Below are 20,796 nucleotides of genomic sequence, written 5' to 3'. Positions count from 1 at the left end.
TTAAGAAAACCCAGGGGAAGGTTCCGTCCTTCATGTGTGAGTTAGTCAGTATTTACTGAGCACTTACTATGTGCCAAGCATGGATCTAGATGCTGGAGATACAGTAGTGAACAAGGCAGGCCAGGTGTCTGCCCCCAGGAAGCGTATGTCGCTAGTCAGGGATGAATCTAAAAATGTACAAGTAAACCCAGTGATCCTTCATTTGCCTGTGACCCAAGTAAGAAAGGTCATGCTCTCTGACCTTCAAGCGTGGAGGCTGGAGTTTGCTTGCCACCATCTCATCAATGTGAATGCACTGGTTTTCCGCCAGTTGAATGAATTGCTTCTTGCTCTTTGGGTTACATGGAGTTGACTTGGTTCCAGAGGGTACAGTGGTATTTAGCACAGCGTCGGCCACACAAGACTCTCAGACATGCCAAGTCTGATCAGTCAGGATAGCATCTGAACCTGCATTTCATTCCTGTGCTATGGCAGACATCTCCAATCAGTGCAGGGTCCTCTGGAGCTTGATTGATTAGTCGTGTCTGCATGGCCACAGAATTGAACAATCAGAATCAGTGTTCCTGGTATTTGCCTGTTCTACACCAGCCAGGAGGTTGGAAAACTCAGGCTGCCTAACTTTCCAGGCTGCACTTGGAGAGAGGAGCTGTGGGGATCCCAGAAAGATCATGAGCCTGAATGTCAAAGTCCTGGGGTCAAGTACCAGTTCCGACACTCATTGGCCATGGGAGCCGGCCAACCCACTTTACCAGGTGGTGAGATAAAAAAGAGGGTTTCCATTCACGAGGAGCAGAACTTTCCCAGGCCAGACCCTGGACTGCCCCGGCCTGGCACTGTGGGTAAGGTTTTCCCAGCAGCCACTTGCCCAAGTGCATAGTTGGCTTTTCTCTCTTACCCGAGTGCCTCCTAATGGGGCACGAGCCTGCTTATTAACCTTTATAAGGAGGCTGAACTCTAACCTGCTCTTAACTCACCTCGCTCAGCTTTCAAACAGGAACAAACAAAATAAACTGGTGTATGGCTGTCCTGGGGCCATAAGTCTGTGGGCGTTTAACGTCCTTCCCTGGGCTGTGCCTTCCTCCTCCTCCCTGCCCTGGGCCTCTTCTCAGGCAGCAGCCTGTGGGTCTAGTCAACCTGTATTTTCCGAGGCCTCCTGAGGCCTGAGGTCAGGCCTGGGAGCCTGGAGAGTGGGAAGACAAAGATAGCATTGAATGACCCCCTGCTGTGTGTGTGTGGGGGGTAACGTCACAGGAGCCTTAATTAATAGCTGGGGGAACTTGCTCAGAGGAACTGCGTGCATGTCTAAGGCCCCCTGGCTGGTAATGAGCGTCAGCTGGACTGGAATTCAGGGCTCCGTGCGTCTGCAGCCCAGCCGTGTCTCTCTGAGGTTCCATCCTCCTCTCATGCTCAAGGTCAACACCTGCTGGTTCACCCAGGATACGGCAGTCTGCTCTCTGTAGGGCAGAGATGATTATACTCTCAGTCCCCGTTTTACAGATGAGGAAACTGAGGCTTTGGCATGCAGGCTCCAAAGCCAGTGCTTTTAACCCAACTGTGTGTTGGCCTAGGAATCAGAAGACTGGGGCTGACTCACTGTGTGATACTGGGTATTCCCTTTCCCTCTTTTGGCCTCAGTTTCCCCATCGGTAAAGGGAAGTTGAGCTGGAAGAACATTTTGGTGGGTTTTTATTCAGAGTGCTTTGCCAGGCCCTCCCAGCTCCCACCTGCCCACCCCTTCTTTCCCAGAATCAGTAGCTGCTGAAGGTTCAACGGATCAGGAATGTTGACAGGAAGAGAAAGGGGGGCCCCCTGCTGGCAGCGCCTGGGATCGGCATACACAGGCTGAAGTCCAAGCCTCCCCACCTGGGTCTAGATTTGTCTGGGGTCCACCAGGCTGGAAATTTGCACCAGGGCTCTTAGCTTTGGGCCATCCACAGCCAGGCCTGCAGTCTTCTGAGCTCGACTGAGGGGAAGTCTGACCATGTGGAACGAGGCTGTCTGGGGTTGGCTGAGGATCCTGCAAGCAAGAGGGGGTGACTGGTGGATCTGCCTTAAGAGCTCTGCCTTTTGTGCACTCGTGCGTGCGCACGTGCACACACACACACACACGCACCCTCCCAGCAGCCACCTAACGGGGGTGCGCACAAGAGTACCAAACTCTAACAGAAACCTCGGGAAGCCCCCTAGGACTGAGTGGCTGCCACAGGGACAGAGGGACTGGCGTGGACTGCTGGACCACCCACGGGTTGTCTGGATTGGTGCAGGCTCGGCCATTCACATCAGGGTGCTTCCAGAGGGTTAATGAAGGACTATGAGAGGTTCAAGGTCAGACTTAGGGATGCCAGGCCAGGGCCCACCACGTAAGTTGCTCCGGTCTTGATGAGTGAGTGGACCCTTTGAGCCTCAGTCTCCTCCTCCACGGGACCCACCCCCAGCACAGCTCCGAGGAGCGGGCGTGGCTGAACGGGCTGTGCGGGATCACGTGGGGGGTGGCAGTAGATTGTGGAGATGGCAGAGCAGGGGGGTGGCAGGCCTGGTGGGTGCTGGGGCCCCCCTGGTGGGAGGTGGGGCCTGGTGGGTGGGTGGGTACGCGGGCACTGCCACTTACTACTTGGCCAGGCCCCTTGATCTTCAAGGATCTCCCTGGGTGCCCACCTCCTCGTCTGTCATGTGAAATGACTTAAGGGGCTTGTGAGAATCCGGTGACAGACACCCCTAAAGGGCTTCGAAAAACGCCATGCCTGGCATGTGGGGGTCCTGTTAATGTCTTGGAAATTGAGGCCTGGGGAGGTGAGTGACTCACCGAAGATCTCAGAGCAGGGGCAGGACCCAGGACCTCTGACCCCCAGGCCGATGTTCGTCCTGCCCAGCTGTGCGGTGCTGATGACTGATGACGGCCATTGACACAAGTGGGGGCTGGGGGCAGCCATCAAGGCGAAGTGTCCCAGGATCTCAGAAGCCAAAGGAAGCTCACAGAGTCTAGCATGTTCATGCTGGGGGAAACCGAGGCTCAGAAAGGGGGGAGCTGAGAACCTGGCCCCTCCCTCCGCAGCAAGGTTCTCACTGCATGCATTGCCTCAGTAGGTAAAGAGAAATCCCTTACATTCCAGGCCCCCGGCCTCCAGAAGCTCAGAATTAACCTGTCCTGTTATCTTCTCATGCCAGCTGTGGCCCCCTTGCCCGGGCCTTGGACGTGAGGGTCTGCTTTGCCCGAGGGGAGAGGGGTCAGTGCAGAGACCTCCTCTCTCTGGTGTCCCCCCACCAAGAGTTACATTTGCAGGAGTTACACGGGCCAGCACTGCCCTGGGCTGCCTCACATCTGCACCAGAGGTCTGCTGTGGCCAGGCCCACCTTAGAAATGAGAAAAGTGACATCCCCAGAGAAGTACCATCGGCGTGGGCTGTAGCCGGGCCCCCAGTGACACCCTTCATCTTGCGCATGCATCCGGCCTCCTTGGAGTTAGAAAAATAGGTCCCTCTGCATGAACCCTCCTCCCACCCCAGGGTCCCCACATTTCGAGGAGCCAGGCTCTCTCCTTTCGTGACCCTGCTGGGTGTGACATCACCCATCACCATGGCAGTGGTTCCACTGGCCTGGCTGCTGGAATGGGACGCGCCTGGGCGGAGCCGATGGCTGGGGGGGCGAACAGAACGCTGGGGAGCTTCCTCCGAGGCAGTGAGGGCCGGTCGCGCCTGGCAGCCCTCCGCCTGTGTTAGGAACGTTTGGAGAACATCACAGCAGCTCGGGAACAGAGAAACAAAAGCACGCCTATGACAAAGGGCAGAAGGAAGCCGTTCCTTGTGTGGTGTTCACAGCTGTGTGCGTGTAGCTGAAAGCATTTCTCAGGGGGTCTGTCCTGCTCGAACCTCCTTGTTTTCTTAAGAGTTGCAGTACCAGACCCCATGCGATGGGCGCAACACAGCCACCTTGTTCAGGCTCGGTGGGGAACCTCACGCCCTCTTGCCCACCTCACCGGTGCAGGAGTCTCCAGTGCTCCAGGTCCTGCTCCTTCATGGGAGGTTTCGTGAGCAGGTTGTAGAAATGTGGCTTCAGAAAACCTGGGGGACAGCACGACAGCAGCTTTGTTCACACCGTGGTTCCCAAGTCGCCTTTTCTTGTTATTCGGTCGTCTTCACCTGGCATTCATTCCCAGGGATTCCGCTTTTGTGTTTTCTCGGTTCTCAGCCCAGAGTTGGGCACAGCAGGGACCCCCAAGGAGAACTTGTGGGAAGGGAGCCTGAAGCAAAGCCTGTGCAATGGAGGTGCCCGCACTTCTCACGGCCTGCCTTGATGTGTCAGTTAGGGGTGCTTTGGGCTGCATGTAATGGGAAATCCCATGAACAGTGAGGTTGGTTTTTCTCTTATCATAAGCAATTCTGGCCTGGGTGATGCCATCCGCAGTCCAGGCTCCTTCTGTCTGTCTGGCTGGCTCCTCATGTCAGCTTGTGGTTTCATCCTTACACTTACAAAATGGCTGCTATGCCTCAGGATGTCACATCCATGTGCCCAGCAGGAAGAAAGCAGAAGGGCAAAAGGCAAGGGAAACTGCCAGCATACTGTGACCTTTTTTATAAAGAAGGCAGTGGGTTTCCCAGTAGACTTCAGTGTACATAATGGCCAGAACTGTGATACACCCCCCCACTAGCTGCAAGAGAGCTTGGGAAGCTGAGTGTTTTAACTAGGCACAAGCAAAATTGGGGTTCTCGCAGGAAAAAGGAGGGTAGGTGGGGACCCGTGTCATCCATGCATATATGGGTTTGTCTCCTCGATCAGATCTGCCACCACCCAAAAGACGGGGACCCCATCTTGTCGTCCCTGTCTCCTCACAGCAGCAGGTATGGAATATGGCACATAAAAGAGGCTTAATCAAACAGTTTGGGGGAGCGCTCACTCTCCTCTTAGGGACGAGCTACTGATCTGAAGGCAGAGGTCAGTCCTTGCTCTCAGGGGGCCCCCAGTGGATGGGGGAGGCATAGCTCTGCCCCCCTGAGGCCACCAACACACAGACGCATGCTCACGTGTAGCCCCCACTGAGGGACAGAAACACGCAGTCTCTCCAGCACGGGCAGAGATGGTGCAGGGTTGGAGCAGCGAGCAGTTCCACGGGGGGCCAGCAGGGGGCTGCAGCATCACTCCCTCCAAGGCCACTTGGCAAAGGTGAAGGGAGGTCCAGCCATGCACCAGGACGGGTGGGGGTCCCCTCGCATAGCTCTGGTGCCGAGAGCAAAGTCTGGAGTTTGGTTCTCAGCCAGATGGGGCTGAAGGAGGTCCGCCCAGGGGGTGCAGTTTCCAACCAAAGGCAGAAGCCCACCCAAGGCCCCTCTGAGAAGCCACAGTAGTCACTTTAGGAGCCCTTCCTCTCAGCTCTCAGGCCCCGCCAATCCAAAACCTCCCTGAGACCGGGCGTTGGGTGCCCACTCTGCTGTTTGCTGGACATGTGGCCATAGTTTCCTTCCCTGTGAAATGAGATGACATAGGTACCCACCCACCACCTCTGCCAGAGGGAGCGCATCCAGGATGGAACCAGAGGGGACAGATGGAAATTTCCAATTCCTCAGTGACGGCTGGGCCCCAGCTCTTGTGGGAGGTTCCTTCTGTCCAAGTTACATCTTTAGATGTTGGGTTTTGTTAAAATGAGGCTCACTGGTGACGTGGTCACACCATGTTAGGGTGCAGGGCACAAAACTAGCCCAGCTCTGCCCCCTCCCACACCTACCCCTCGGGCCTGGTGTGGCCACCGCTGCCTGACAGGACAGAGGAGCAAGTGAGTCCTCTCCCCACGGGCTCTGCTGTCCCCACCCTTTAAGGTTCTAGTCCAGCGGGTCTGGGATTCTGGCCTTGGCGACCTGAGTTGCTGCTCGGCCGAGCTGGCCATGAAGGGGACAGGTCTGGCCGTGGAAATCAGGAAGCTCAGAGTTGGGATTTAAAGAGCCGCCCAAGACCCAGGGCCCCCACTGCGGGTTCTCCCCATGGCTCCTCGCATGTGATGACGTGGCCCTGGTTAACCTGCCTCCACCTTGTTCTACCAGGGGCGGGAGATAGGAGGGCAAAGGGCAGGAGGATGGAGCCCCCCACTTCCATCCAGCAGGGCCAGAAGGATGTTGGCTTCTGGTGGGCACTGGGCCAGGAGCCCAGGGTCCTCAGGCCAAGTTTGCAGGGCTGGATGTCCAGGACCAGGTGAGGTAGCACAGCCATTGCCTACCCTGTGACACTGTCCTCAGCAGGCTGTGGCTCCGGGCCCCTCTGGGTTTGGGGGCTTCACTATAGATACAGCATAAGGTAGGATCCAGTGTGTGGGCTCTGGGTTCGGGTGTGGCTGTGTGACTTTGGGCAAATGACTTAACCACCCTGTGCCTACTTTCCATCTCCATAGGCTTTCCTACTCCAGACACTTCATAGAAATGAAGTGACACAATACAGGATGGGGCAAAAGTAGGCTTGCAGTTGTTCATACAGAAAATGATACAATAATTAAATAGTAATGCAAGAATGAACTGTTTTGCATACTCATAACTATAAACCTACTTTTGACCCACCCTGGATGTGGCCTTCTGTGACTAGCTTCTTTCACTTGGCATAATATTTCCAAGGTTCATCCATAATGTAGCATGAATCTTTACTTCTTTTTAGTGTCGAATAATATCCCTTTAGATGGATACGCTGCATTCATCAGCTGACGAACATGTAGTTGTTTCACCTGCAGGCCACTGTGACTGATGCTACTATGAACATTTGCCTACAAGTATTTGTGTGGACTGATGTTTTCATTCCTCTTGGGCACATGCTGAGAAGTGGGATTGCTGGGTCATAGGGTAACTTGATGTTTAATCACTTGAGGAACCGCCAGCCTGCTTTCCACAGCAACTGCACCATTTTCCATTCCCGCCAGCACCATACAATGGTTCCAGTCTCTCCATGTCTATGTCAACACTTGTTGTTGTCTCCTTTTTTATTTTAGCCATTGTAGTGAGTGAGAAGTGGTAGCTCATTGTGGTTTCAGTTTGCATTTTCCTGATGACCAGTGATGTCAAGCACCTTTTCATGTGTGTGTTGGCCATTTCTGGAAGTATCCATCCAGATCCTTTGCCCATTTTTTTAAATTGGGTCATTTGTCTTTTTATTATTGAGGTGTAAGAGTTCTTCTATACTCATATCGTAGATAAAAGACCCTTATCAGATCATGCTTTGCAAATATTTTTTCCCGTTCACTGTGTTGTCTTCTCAATGGTGCCCTTTGAAGGATAACAGTTTTTAATTTTGATGAATTTCAGCGTATCTGTTTTTTCCTCTGTTGCTCATGCTTTCCCGGGGGTCATGTGCTGCGCATGTTTTTGATCAAATGCTGTTCCCGTGGAGGAAATGGGGCAGATGATGGACTGGTGGGCTGGGCTGGCTGGTGCTGGCAGGCTCAGGGGAGCCCCGGGGGTCATTGCCACAGGATCAGGGAGCCACCAGCTTCCGGGGCCATGGGAGTCTCAGGCCCACCAGGCCTCCAGCTCCTTCACACTGGGGACCTGGCAGTTCAAAGCAGGGATAGACATTAAATCAAGGACTTGCTCTCCTCTGGTTGGACCAGTGAAACTGAGAGGTGACAACTGGGACTCCAGGAACATACAGATCTGGGTTCGAATCCCAAGAATACCACTGAGTGGCATAGGAGCTTGGGAGAGAAGCTTCATCTTTCTGAATGCTACCTCCTCATCTGTTAAAAGGGGGATGGAAATAGGGTCCCTTCTCAGCTTTCGGGGCTGACCGACAGCTCGGATCTCTGGAACTCACTCTCTCTTTCATCCCCCAGCCATGAAAGCCGACCGGAAGCGCCTCAAGGGCGAGAAGACGGACCTGGTGAGCCAGATGCAGCAGCTCTACGCCACCCTGGAGAGCCGCGAGGAGCAGCTGCGGGACTTCATCCGGAACTACGAGCAGCACCGCAAGGTCAGGGGCCCCCCCTCCCCACCCCACCCCACCCCGCCCTCCTCCGCAGACACCAGCTCCCTGCCCCACCGCCCCTCATGGGCTGGCCTCTGGAGTCCCAGAGCACACGCTCTCTGCTCATGTCACCTCATGCTCCTGGGGGAGGCCTTCCACGTGTCTGGCCCGGCATGGGCACTGAGATGGAACACGCCTGGTCGTGGTGGCTCCATCGGTGACAGTGGGACTCTGGATAAAGGCTGGCCCAGGTTCAGACCCCAGCTCCCCCCGTTTGTGCCCCTGGACAGCTCAGCCTTTCAGAGCCTCCGTTTCCGCGTCTGCTACTCCGAGCATGTGGCGCAGACCTTGGAGAAACGTGACAAGGACTACTTGAGATGCTGAATGCGGAGGGAGCGCTCAGTCTGGTGCCTAGTGCCTAGTAAGCGCTCACTAAACATTAGCTATGCACCTTACAAATGATACCATGGTAAACGTGTGGAGAGAGAGCTGGGGGGCACAAGTGAGATGGAAATTCTGCATGCGGCATGCAGGGAAGCAATCTTGGCAGGCTTCCCAGAGGAGGTGGCTATGAGTTGGGCTCTGTGGGGTGGGTAGGAGTTTAAGTCAGGTAACTGAGGAACCTGGTGTATGTGGTGTGGACACACTGAAGAGGGTACCAACTTTTAAAGAAAAAAGAGTTGGTCCCCCCAACCAAGCAGGCCCTCATGAGCCACTGTATCTACAGGGCGAGAGCTGTAACCTTCTGGTGTGTGGGGCAGAAACTCTAGAATCCTGCTCTTCATGCACAGGACACCATATGGCAAGGGCGGTGACCCAGGCTCACGCGCACTCTGGGGAGAAAGTGGAGGCTGCAGGTGTGCTCGGCTTTGCTGGCCACGGAAGGTTCGATGGGCCGGTCGCACGAGTGCACTCGTGGGTGCTGCCTCTGATCCGAGAGGCCACAGTGCCAGAGACTGGGGGGATGGAAAGGCCCACCCTGGTCTTCGTCCGCCCGGACCCCCTCTCACCGCCCACACGTGGTGGACGCAGCCCAGCAGGGCTCCCAGGCCAGGCCTCTCACAGCCTCTGACTGCGGCTGGGGTTTGCAGTCATCCCAGGTACTGCCAGCCCAAGCAGCAGGGCTTCTGCTGCCTGCGACCTGCACATTTGGTGAGCTGGGTCCCTGTAGAGTTGGCCTCTCCCGGCCTGTCACTTGTGGACAAGATGTGGCGATAAGGAGGACATCTGTGGAAGCAGAGAGGTGGAGAGGGAGCCCGCCACAGCCCGTTTTCTTGGTCATCCTCCAGGCCTCAGACTTGCCGCTGTGACCGCACGTGGCAGAAGGGTGCGGGAGCATTGCAGGGTCTCCGTTATGAGGGCTCCACCCTGGCGACCTCAGCGCCTCCCGGAGGTCCACCGCCTACACCATCACATCGGGGGCTAGGATTCCAGCCTGTGGATTTTGGCGGGACACAAACATACAGACTATAGACAAAAACATGTGCCACGTAATGATATTTTGAACGGTGACGGACCACACATACAACCATGCCCGTGAAATTACAGTGGAACTGAAAAACTCCTATCACCTGTGACTCCGTAGCCATGGTGACGTGGTGGTGCAGGGCTTGCCCAGCCGCCAAGGCTGGGGCTCGGAGGGCAAACGGCTTGCCCAGCGGTGGGCGAGGAGGACGTCGAGGACCTGGAGGAAGGTCCTGAGGAAGGGGACGGGAGGCCACGTCCCGCCTCGTGATTCCAGCTGCCCCGCCCCCCAGTGGTTCCGAACCCCGAGGCAGGTCTCCCTTCTGCTCCTTTCCTGCCTCCATTCCCAGCAGGGACCGGGGCCTCCGCCACACAGCCTGTGGGGCTGGGGAAGTGACTCCACCTCGTGGGTGGCGGTGAGGTTCGAATGTCACAGTGCGCACCCGGGCCGGGTGGCTCAGTTGGTTGGAGTGTTGTCCCACGTACGAGAAGGTTGTGGGTTCGATCGCCAGTCAGAGCACATACCTAAGTGGCAGATTTGATCCCCAGTCAGGGAGGCAGCTGGTCCATGTCTCTCGCTCACATTCTCTGTGTCTCCCTTTCTCTCTCTCTAAAATCCTCTGGTGAGGATTTAAAGTATATGTACTCATATATCTATATATACATATATATCATAATGCACCTAAACCCCGCAGCGCCATGCTGGACCCGTGTACAGAACATTCACGGCAGCTGCTGCCCGGGCGTGTGATCGTGGCAGGGGTGGGGGAGGCGGTGTCCGCAGTCCTCCCCAAGCCCGAGAGCACCTAGGGGCCTTCCACAGCCCAGAGCCCTCGGTCTGCTGACGACCAGTGGATCCAGTGCCTGCAAAGAGACGTAGAGACACAAACGGTCCTGAGGGTCCTGGTGGACCTTCCTCCTAATTCAGGGACATTTTGTAAGCAGCCTCACCCATGAGCCAGTTCCAAGGCACGGTCCTCACCCAGGTGCTGAGACCCACACTTCACTTTCTGGGCCCTTCCACAGTCTCAGCGTGGCTACAGGGCGCCGGGGGCAGATGCTCGGGACGTGGCCCAGCCCCGGGGAAGGAGCTCGCCATCCGGGTGGGTGCCGGAAAGAGCTGAGTCCATGGTGTGACCCCAGGGGCCTTGCCTGTCACCTGTCGCTCTGACCCCATCAGCACAGCTCCTCGCTTCCAGAACCTGAGAGCGCAGCTGGCCGGTGACTCTATAACAGTCACTCTTACCTTGCATCGCCGGTCACTCCTGAGGCCATCGCCCCGGGGAGTAGGATTGTCACTGTCTCCTAAGTGGGTCAAGGTTTCCGAGAGTTAACAACATAGCTGGTGGCCGGCAGTTCGCAGTGGACTGGCCTGAGACTCACACCCAGGCATCCTGACCCCAGGGTGCTGGTGCCAGGGACGAGTCCTGGATGGGATTGTCCCCGCACCACCGCCACTGGAGCACACCTTGAAGCGGGGGACTGGTGACGGAGGAAGTGTGTCCTCGCCTCACCTGCACTGCCAGAGCCTCCGTGTGATGGCCTTTGACCTGAGTCCTGCGCGTTCGCTTCATCGGCGGGGTCTGTGAGGGGCTCTCTGCCAGGCGGCCGTTCTGGGGCCCGGGTGTGCCCGTGCATGAGCGTGCACGCCCCTGCTCCCACAGAGTGAGCGCGTGTGACGGAGGAGGGTGGGGGCAGGACCCCATGGCAGCCAAGGAGACCGGGCTGCAGGTGTTCCCTTCTCTGTCCCTGTCTCCCAGTGACAGGCATGTGACCGAACAACAAAACAAAGCCCCAAGCCCACTATTCACCCTCACTGTTGTCACAGTCTGTTCAGATGCCTCCCTCACACGTTCAGTCTCGTTAATAATTCTCTGAAATATGTAGTATTGACACCCCGCCCCGTAATTTTAAATACAGAGAAACCGGGACTAGACGATGAAACAATGCACCCATGACAAGCACTTCCTCATTTAGTCGTTGAGAAATATTTCCTGAGCATCTGCTAATGGTTTACCTCTGTTCCAATCTCCCGGCTAGTTTGTGGTGTGTCTAGGATTTGAACCCAGGGTGTCCTCACCGCAGAGCCTGAGCTCCTAGCCACAGGCGGCAGGGCCTCCCACGTCTTCCTGTGGTCAGGAGTCAAGGCCCCTCTGGGCATCTCTGGGCGAGAGGAGGCCCCACACCCCCGTGGTGACGCCCCCTCATTCTCCCCCTGCAGGAGAGCGAGGACGCAGTCAAAGCTCTGGCTAAGGAGAAGGACCTGCTGGAGCGGGAGAAGTGGGAGCTCCGGCGCCAAGCCAAGGAGGCCACGGACCACGCCACGGCGCTGCGCTCCCAGCTGGACCTCAAGGACAACCGGATGAAGGAGCTGGAGGCTGAGCTGGCCATGGTGAGACCCCTCCCTTCCCAACACCCCCTTCAGGTGCTGGCTGTGTTGGGAGACAGGGCGCTGACCTTGGTTCATCCAAGAATCAGAGTCAGGCAGAGCATGAGGGGGGAAGGGCGTGGCTGGGGACGGAGTTTGTGGTGATTGGCATCTTCTTCACTCATCTGTCTAAGAGGGCCCCAGGTGTGGAGTGCTAGGAGCCCATCCACTCTTATGCATTCCCCAGACTACTATTTTTTTAAAAAGGCCCATTTTTGTTTAAAATATACATATTTGTTTAGGTAAACATTTAGGAGGAAATACACCAAAAACTTTAACAATGGTTATCTCTGGGTACTAGGATTACAAGTTGAGTTTGGGTTTTTTTTCCTTTTTCCTTTTTTTTTTTGGCCCTATTTTCATCTATAGTGAGAATGACTGCCTTGGGTCATCAGGGGGAAAGGTGTAACTTTTTTCTAATCTTAAACAAACCTTCAGAATACTTCCAAACACCGTGTTATCTGTAGTGGTGCGCAGCCCACCTGTGGGGACAGAGAGCCCAAATAGTGTCCGGGGGCCTGGCAGAAAAACCGAGGTCCGCAGCCCTGAGTTCTGTTCTGCCTGCTCCTGTGTGACCTTGGGCTGCTCGATGAACTTCTCTGGGCTTCACTGCCCTTTATCAGGTGCTGGGGTGGAGCTGAGGGTCTTTACTCCATCCAGTCTGCCCCACGAGGTGGCTGGGAAACTCTAGGGAGCCCCCCACGGGGTGGGGAGGCCCTGCAGAGCACTGATGTGAGCTAACAAGGTGGTCACAGCCATGGGTTCTGGGTTCAAGGGCAGCCCTATCACCCTGTAGCTGTGTGACCTTGGGCAGGACCCTTCTCACAGGGCTCTGTGAGATCATTTCAATGAAATAATGCCAGGGAAGTCCTTAGCGTGGTGCCTGTATGTGGCAAGTGATGATATGAGGAGACATGAAGGTTCTCTATGGTCACTCCCTTCAGGACCATGGCCTCCCCGGGGGCTGGTCAGGATCTGGGGATCTCTCTCTGGGGACCACTTCAGCGCCCTCCTTGTGGGATGCTGACCCCTAGTGGTGATAACTGCCCAGGGCCGGAAGAAGCTGCAGCCGTCAGGTCTTCTCTTGGGGTGGAGGTGGGTTCCCAGTGCTGGCTCCCCTGGTGCAAGGCGGAGCAAGGCCCTTGCTCTCCCCAATCTTTCCAGTGCCCTGTGGGCAGACAGACACGTCTTCTGCACCTGGGAGCACTGGCCTCAAGCATCCCGGGGCATCCGGGGTCTGTTGGGATTATGAGCCATCTTGCCTCTGCTTCCACCGTCCCCAGGCCCAGACTACTCAGCTCGCTTCTGTCCTGGCCAACAAAATTCAGATTCTTGCCTCCTCCTTTCAGCAGGCATCGCGCCTCTCTAGGTGTGAATAGTGCGGGTGAATGTTTATAGCTCAGGTGATGGATTTGCTGTAACAAGGAAAAGGGCTCAGATGCAGAGGGAAAGGGCTTTCCTAAGAACCCGGACAGCCCCAGAGTTGTTGGGGTGCACACCTGGTCGGAGGTCCCCTCTGTTGCCTGCTGTCTACGGGGTTTCAGCACCTGGAGGCCTCCAGGGCTGCCTGCCCCAGGCAGTGCTGTCCAGCTCCCCCTACTGCACCGCCGGCCGGGGAGAGGCCAGAGGGCAGGGACCTTCCTGCCCGTAGCCTCCGTCCTTGGGCCGCACGTCCCAGAACACAGCTCTGGCCAGTGTCAGCGCACAGGCGGGTGTGCACGGAGGAAGTCAGGAGCTCACGGGCACGGAGGGAAGGTGGAGGGCAGCAGCCAGTTTCCTGCTTTGGAAAGTTCCTGCCCCCCAGCTCCTCCCACCCTTTGGCCTGGAAAGGCCTTCCCCAGACAGGCAGGAGTCTCTTGAAAAGCCGGTGAAGGATGCAGGTCAGCAGGACTCGGCCTCCCTCGGGGCCAGGCTCACTCTCTGACATGGACACACGCCCCGGCCTCCGGACCAGCAGACCGTACAGGCAATTGGGGGCCTCCATTGACCTTATCCAGAGGGTGGGTGAGGGCTGCACCCTGCATTGCTCTCCCCTCCTGCCTCCCGGCTTTTGTCGCCTGATATTAGAGAGCAGGTAAATAATCCTAAATCGTGGCTGCTACTGTTGACTGTGACAATAGACACTGTTTCATAATAACAGTCACTTGAATTTCCTGAGTGTTTGTACCATGGACCAAGCAGCCTCCACTGCAGCCACGTTCCTCCCACTGGGCAGATGAGGGCACAGAGGCGTGGAGAGGTGAGGGGCCTCTCTCAGGAGCCCTCAGCTACGAAGCAGCATAGCTGGGATCAAACGCAGGCAGTCTGGTCTCAGAGCCCAAGTTCCAAAGTGCTATGCCAGGCCCTCTCATTGCACACCTCCAGGGGGCGCTGTTTACACGGACCTGCTCCCTTTCAGTTTCCCCAGCTTACTTACCAGTGAGGACCCTAAAGCTCAGTCATGGACTGACTTGCTCAAGGTCACACAGCAACTAAGTTGTAGAAGTGGAGTCTGAACCAAGCTGTGTTTTGGCTTTTGTGTCATGGGAGCGACTCACCAGTTCCCAGGGGCTCCAGACTCAGGGGTCAGAGATGAGAGAGGGTGTCAGAGTTCCCGGTGTCTTGCTGCATTTAGTGGGAGAGATTAGTCAGAGACGCCGTGGGACTTGCGGCCGGGAGCAGCCATGGCAGAGCCCAACGGGTGTGGAAGGTTTAAATAAGATGCCACGTGCCTCGCTTGTGGTCCTGTGTCGTGGCTCCATGTCAGAGGTTTAACGGCACGACAGGCAGTTTGGGAGAGGATCCTGTGCTTCAGAACTCCCAGGCAAACACTCCATCCCGCAGGACCAGCCACAGGGGACCTCCCAGTTGTCAGGTAGCAGTGACGTCAGACAGCCGGCTGAGTGGAAGGCGCCCTTCCAAGTCCCCACTGGGCGAGGCTCCACTTGGGAGAAGAACGCCTGTGGGGACAGGAGAGTGACCCTGCCCGGGCCTCTTCCTGTGCTGCCGTAAAAGGCGGCTTGTTTCAGGGTCAGCTCGTGCTTCCTTTGTTCAAGCCCAGTGGTGCTGCCGGAGGACAGAGCAGAGGGCTCATCACCACAGGGCAGCAGATGCCCATGGGGGCTCATTTGTCTCCCGTGTCCACCTCCGGGGCAGCCGAGATGGATTGGGCGGGAAGAAGGGAGCAGGGCGTCCCCCAGGAGCAGCGGCCCCCAGGAGCGGTGCCAGGGTGGAGGGCCCAGAGGCTTGATTCTTCTACTGGTGCTGCTGCGGGCACAGAGCAGCTCTGGGACACACCCGGCCTCGCTCGCCCTCTCAGCAGAGGGACCGCTCCATTGTTCTGTCCTGAGTTAGCCCCGGTGCGGACAGGGAGGCCTGCTGCCGGCTGTCCTGCAGGTTCGCACCGAGTGCTTCAGGGGTCATGCCAGCCCCAGGCCAGCGACTGGGGACTAGACGCGCCCCGCTCTCTGCCTTGTGGACTGAGCCTGCGCCGCGAAGTCTGCTTCGTTTCTGGGCCCAGCGCGGTGTGGGCATCGGGGAACCCACAGGGGCTCACAGCCAGACACCCAGGCCTGGACCCCAGCTCGGACGTTGTGCCTGCCGTCCAGTCTTGGCGAAGACACTTCACTCCTCTGAGCTTCTGGTTTCTCGGGCACAGATAATTCCACGCCCCCTCCCTGAGACTCAGGACTTTTGCACTGAAGGTCTTCTGAGCGATGGAGGAGATTATTACTGGGCTTGATAGGGGGGCCAACACCCTCAATTGGACTTCCTTCTGCCCAACAGGTTCATATGCCCCGGGGGCTGGGAGTGGAAGGGGGCCAATTTCACAGACTCCTGGGGTTTTGAGCCAGAGAGCGCCTCTGAGTCACTTGTTTCGGGCTTCTCATGGTGCGGAAATGGAGGCTCAGAAGGCAGTGACTTGTCTGAAATAACACAGTGCTGAGGGCGTGTGGGGCCCTTGGCCACCGACTGTCCATTTATTGGCTGGAATCTCCGTTCTGCCAGGAAGCATCTGAGGCCTTAGGCAAGGCCTGGAAAGTTCTGGAGCAGGAGAGATGAGATGAAGGTTTTACTGTATCTGTGCTTATACTAGGGCACAGCCAGCACCGCAGTGGCTCAGATTCACTGGGGCACGGGATTCACCGGAGATCTCGGTGTGGGGCCCTCGGGCCCATCTACGTGTCCCCTTTTTCTCCCCACAATAATTTGAGATTATTTCTAATAAAACCCCACGTATCCTGGGGGAGGTAGCCCAAAACTAAGAGACCTCAGTCACCAGATAAAGGAAGAGCTGTCCCCACGCACCCCACCCCAACCCAGCCCCACACTGGTCCCTGCACATCCCCGTGTCCCCTGCCTTCTCATCGTGTGACCCTGAGAGCCAGGTTGAGGATTTGCCCTGTCCTCCGCCTGCACTGCACAGCACCTGGTGAAGGGGAGACCACAGGTTGAATTGGGGGGGAGCTAAGGGGATGGATGCCAAAGCACCATTGTCTTACACTGCCCTGCGAGTCCCAGCTAGTCCTTGCAGAACCCCAAAGAGTGGGTGATGAGTGTGTGGTGCCCCTCATTCTCTCCATACTGCTGGTCTCACTCTGGTGTCAGGAACTAAGGGGTGACACCCAGGTGAGGCCTGCCGTGCAGGTGCCCAACTTACTGATGGGCACTCAAGGCAGCGCCGCAGATGCCCTGGTACACAGGTCCGTCCATGGGTTTCTCAGGATGGTGGGTCATGGCCGAGCAGCAGGCCAAGATGCCCCCTTGATCACGTCGGCCCCTTCCTGTCTCCCGGTTCTCTCCAGGCCAAGCAGTCTTTAGCTACGCTGACCAAGGACGTCCCCAAGCGGCATTCACTGGCCATGCCGGGCGAGACGGTGCTCAACGGCAACCAGGAGTGGGTGGTGCAGGCGGACCTGCCGCTGACCGCAGCCATCCGGCAGAGCCAGCAAACTCTCTACCACTCGCATCCCCCCCACCCTGCAGACCGGCAAGGTGAGTCCTGGCCCAGCCACGGCTGTGGGGGCTTCTCCGGCGGCCGTCTGCCCCAGTGGGGAAGGCACAGTGGCTGCTCAGGGGAGTGTGGAGAGGAAGCCATGGGCTCAGGTAACTGAGCAGTCCCAGAGGTGGACCTCAGACACAGGTGCATCCCACCTGTTAGACGATACCTGCGTCCGTCTGTCTCACAGCTCCTCCTGCCTCCCGTTGGCCTCATCTTGAATTTGTCTCTCTCCACAAGGCAGCAAACAGTTCCACGATTTTAGCTTACAGCTCAAAAGCCTTGAGAAGGGGAAACTATCTCTATGTCCATAGCAAATCCCAAAGAAGGACTCTGATTGGCCAGCCTGAGTCACATGCGCCCCCAGGACCAATCACTGTGTCTAGGCAGCCAGCGCAATGATTCTTCAGCATGGGAGACGGCTGAGCTCCTTGATTGACAGCTCCACACAACCCCAGGATGTGTGGGAAGGCCGGAAGTAAAGGTCACAGGTGCTCACTGTAGGCACTGGGCAGAGGAAGGACCCAGCCTCTGGGCAGCATCTGCACCCACTGGCCACAGCACAGGCTCCAAACTCTACATGCCTGCAGCCCACCTGGCTCCATTCTCTGTCACTCCTGTGAGTGGCTGCCTTGGTGTGACATGCAGGTTGGGAGCAGGCAGCTGGCCTTTGGAGCCCTGAAGTCCTGCTGTCACATCACCTCGCTGGGAACCCAAGTTCTGGCTCCAAAGCCCCTCTGTGCCACTACCCCACCCCTCCCTGGCCTTATGGCATTGGCGGCAAGGGCTGTCTTTCTCAGTGGTATAGTCCTACCTGCCCACATGCCACCTGCACATAGTAGGTGCTCAGTCAGTCTTGGGGAACAACATGCTTCCTCTACCCAACTCCTGCACCTGCACCCAGGAAGGCAGTCTGCTGGGTGCAGTCTGGTGCAGGCTTCCAGCTGAGCCTTTCAGTCAACGACTATCGAGTGAGCACCTACTACGGGCCAAGCACCGTGAGCTCGGGTTCAGTGTGGATCGGGCACCCGGGGTGCTTGTCCTGGTGGAGCTGACGTTGTAGGTGTGAAGAGAGTCAACACCATGTACCTAAACCAACTTACGGAATGATGACAGATGGTAGTTAGTGCCAGGAGGGAAATGAACAGAAAACAGGTGCTTTGGTGGGAAAACGGGACAGTGGGAGAGCTGGTCATTGAGGAAGGCCTCTTTCGGGACAGGCCTGAAAGATGAGAAGGTGCCCGCTGGGCAGCAGGGCCAGCAAAGACGGAGACGGGAGGGGGGCGGCGTGTCGGGCACAGTCAGAGGCCGGGGGGCTGGGCTGGGATGTCCTCCCTCCGGCCTCCATGGCCAGGAGCAGCAGCGAGCCGTTTGACCCCCAGAGTGACCAGATGGCTGGCTCTCTCTGCAGTGTGAGGCTTGGGCTCGGGGTGGGGGGGGGGGGGCGGCGAAGGACATGACAGTGGATTGGAGAGCAGCGGGCATGTCTGGGGTTGTGTTGAGAAGCCCTGGTGATGACCCGGTATGGCAGAAAGAGAGGAGCTGGAGCTGCTGGTGGCCTCAAGACTTCTTGCTTGGGAAGCTGGTGTGTACCAGCAGGTTTAGGGATCGTCCAGGTGGTGGCAGCATTGTGGGGACAGTCACTGAGGTCCCTGGAAACTCTGCCTCTTCCCCTCCCTCACCTGTGAAGAGGGTGCCTAATTGGATCCCAAAGCCATGGTGGGAGATTCTTCTGGAAGCTGCTGACCACGAGTGGGGCTGTGGAATAGAGGGGTGGAGAGCTGGGCAGGTGTCCCCTCTATGTCTCAGTGTTCTCATCTGTATAATGGGGGCGTCGGTGGAGTCACCGGCAAGGCAGTGAAGGTGAGGACAGTCCCTCCATCCCTCACTTCTCACTGTCCCTGCTTTGCAGCGGTCAGGGTGAGCCCCTGCCACTCCCGGCAGCCCTCTGTCATCTCTGACGCTTCCGCCGCGGAAGGCGACCGGTCATCCACGCCAAGCGACATCAACTCCCCTCGACACCGGACGCACTCCCTCTGCAACGTAAGGCCAGCAGCCGCAGGGCCCGGCCCTGGGCCCTGCCCGAAACCCGCGGGGGCGGGTGGAGGGGTGCAGAAGTACTCGCTGTTTCCTCTCGTCCACCCAGGGAGCACTCTGGCGGAGGCATTTCCTGTTCTGTTCTTTCCTTTTGCAAGAAGAGATGGATGTGGGGAGAGAAAGAGAGGAGGCCCATTTGCTCCCTGTGTCCGGGAGGGCAAGGAAAATCCAGAGGAAGGCGGGCCGGGGTCGGCCATGGGGTCTGTGCAGCCCGGGGCTCCCTCTGGTGGGCTGTGTCCGAGCCGAGACCGTGGGCTTCTGCCAGACGTGACCCCCTGCAGCTCAGCATTTCCTTGTGGGGCCAGTGCCCAGTCTTCATCCAGGAACGAGCCAGGTTTTTCTGAGCTTCCAGAAGCTTTGATGTGAAGCTCTGGAGAGGTGTCCGTGAATTTGTTCCAAGTGTGTTTGCTTATTTAATCAAACCCTTTGTGCTTGCATACTGGGTGCCAGCTACCAAGAGGCCCGTATCCCCAGTCACCTAACTCTTGATGACCAGTAAGGCAGGAGAGGCTCCCACAGCAGGGGGTGGACAGGGGTGAGTGCAGGTGGGTCAAGGGTCAGAGGTCAGGAGGACGCCATGTCTAGGCTCTAATAGGAAAGGCTGGGGGTAGGGCCACGCCTCACTCCTGCTCCAGCACGTGGTTGGGGGTACACAGGGGTCCCTTGCAGGACCCGAAGACAGACAAAATAGAGCAGGTCTTTAAGTGCACCAGAAGGCTTTCTCAAAAACTCAATGAATGTAGCAAAATGGATAATAAAAAAAGAAATGAGATGAATCCAGTGGGAAGGAAAGACAAAATAACCCTTACTTGCCATGATACAATTATCTACCTGGAAAACTCAGGAGAATAATCTTGAAAAGCCTCGGAACTAATCATAATAAGCTAGTACATAACAGTACTGGTTGAAAATCAATTTATAAAAATCAGTAGCTGTCCTGTATTCAAGTAACCACAATGGAAACATTTTTTTCTCTCTACAATAACAATGAAAAGCACTTATAAAAGTCGCTAAGGCTGAACTTAAAGTAAGTCGCCGCAGCCTGGTGCACGGGCAGCAGGCTCTCGGGCCCTTATCCAGCCTGCTTCATAATGGAGAGAAGGTAGCTGCCAGGCCTGGGGCCTCACCAAGGGTTGGGTGGTTTTTTAACTGGGGCTTTCTAAAAGGAAGCAGTGTGTTCTCTCCTCCCCAGGAGGGCACCCTGGTGACACAGGCTGTCTTGACTGACAGAGCCAAGGTGAAGAAGGCGGTCCTCTAGAGGGGCCCCTCTGGCATCTGTCCCCTGGTTCTGAGAAGCCAGCCTCTCACGGCGTGGCCCAGCGCCCTGAGTATCTGTGCACAGCCCAAATGGGAATAACTTCTCAAGGGCCTTTTGTGTGTGTGTGTCTTCCCCTGATGGGCCCAAAGGGGCTCTGACAGCCAGAACACTGTTGGAAAACGCATTCTGCAGAAAGCGTTCTCTAAAGGCCTGTGGAATTGCTCTGGCACAGACCTAGCCTTTTGCCCAACTTGGCCTTGGCACATACCTGCTGCTACAGGCAGCAGGTTGAGCACATGTATTTCCAAGTTCACTTTAGACAGGGCCCTGCCTCCGGGGCATGGGTGCTTTGATAAGCCGGATGTCTGGGTACATTGCGGTGGGCACTGGCCTCGTTCTTTTCCCCATAGATTTAGCAAAGGTGGCCCTACCCAGCGTAAGCCTGTCTTAGCTGCCTGCTGTGAGCTCTGTTTGTAAACCTGGAGACAGGACTAAAGACCAAACTATCACTTGTTCCATTCCTGCCATCCCCTCAACTACCTTCATTCCATACGTCAACAGATGTGCACATAGGGAGGCCAGGAGGAGCTCGAAAGTAGCCCCAGGTAGCCCTCTGTTGTCAGTCGTGTGACCAGACAGCAG

General features: G+C 56.8%; 1 protein-coding gene across 2 annotated transcripts in view; it reads left to right on the top strand.

Annotated features, from left to right (window-relative positions):
• Positions 1-20,796, top strand: part of KAZN (kazrin, periplakin interacting protein) — a 380,404-nt gene that overhangs the window by 322,706 nt on the left and 36,902 nt on the right. For both annotated transcript variants that reach the window (XM_037165744.2, XM_037165743.2), the window contains exons 3-6: positions 7,799-7,935; positions 11,615-11,785; positions 16,606-16,795; positions 18,712-18,842. In XM_037165744.2, the coding sequence (XP_037021639.2) occupies positions 7,799-7,935; positions 11,615-11,785; positions 16,606-16,795; positions 18,712-18,842 (629 nt within the window). The remainder of the gene's footprint in view (positions 1-7,798; positions 7,936-11,614; positions 11,786-16,605; positions 16,796-18,711; positions 18,843-20,796) is intronic.

This window comes from Artibeus jamaicensis, unplaced genomic scaffold (genome assembly GCF_021234435.1).
Source record: "Artibeus jamaicensis isolate MK-2021 breed Jamaican fruit bat unplaced genomic scaffold, CSHL_Jam_final scaffold_847, whole genome shotgun sequence".
Lineage (NCBI taxonomy): Eukaryota > Metazoa > Chordata > Mammalia > Chiroptera > Phyllostomidae > Artibeus > Artibeus jamaicensis.
Note: the sequence above shows the minus strand (reverse complement) of the source record. Positions and strands in the feature narration are given on the sequence as shown.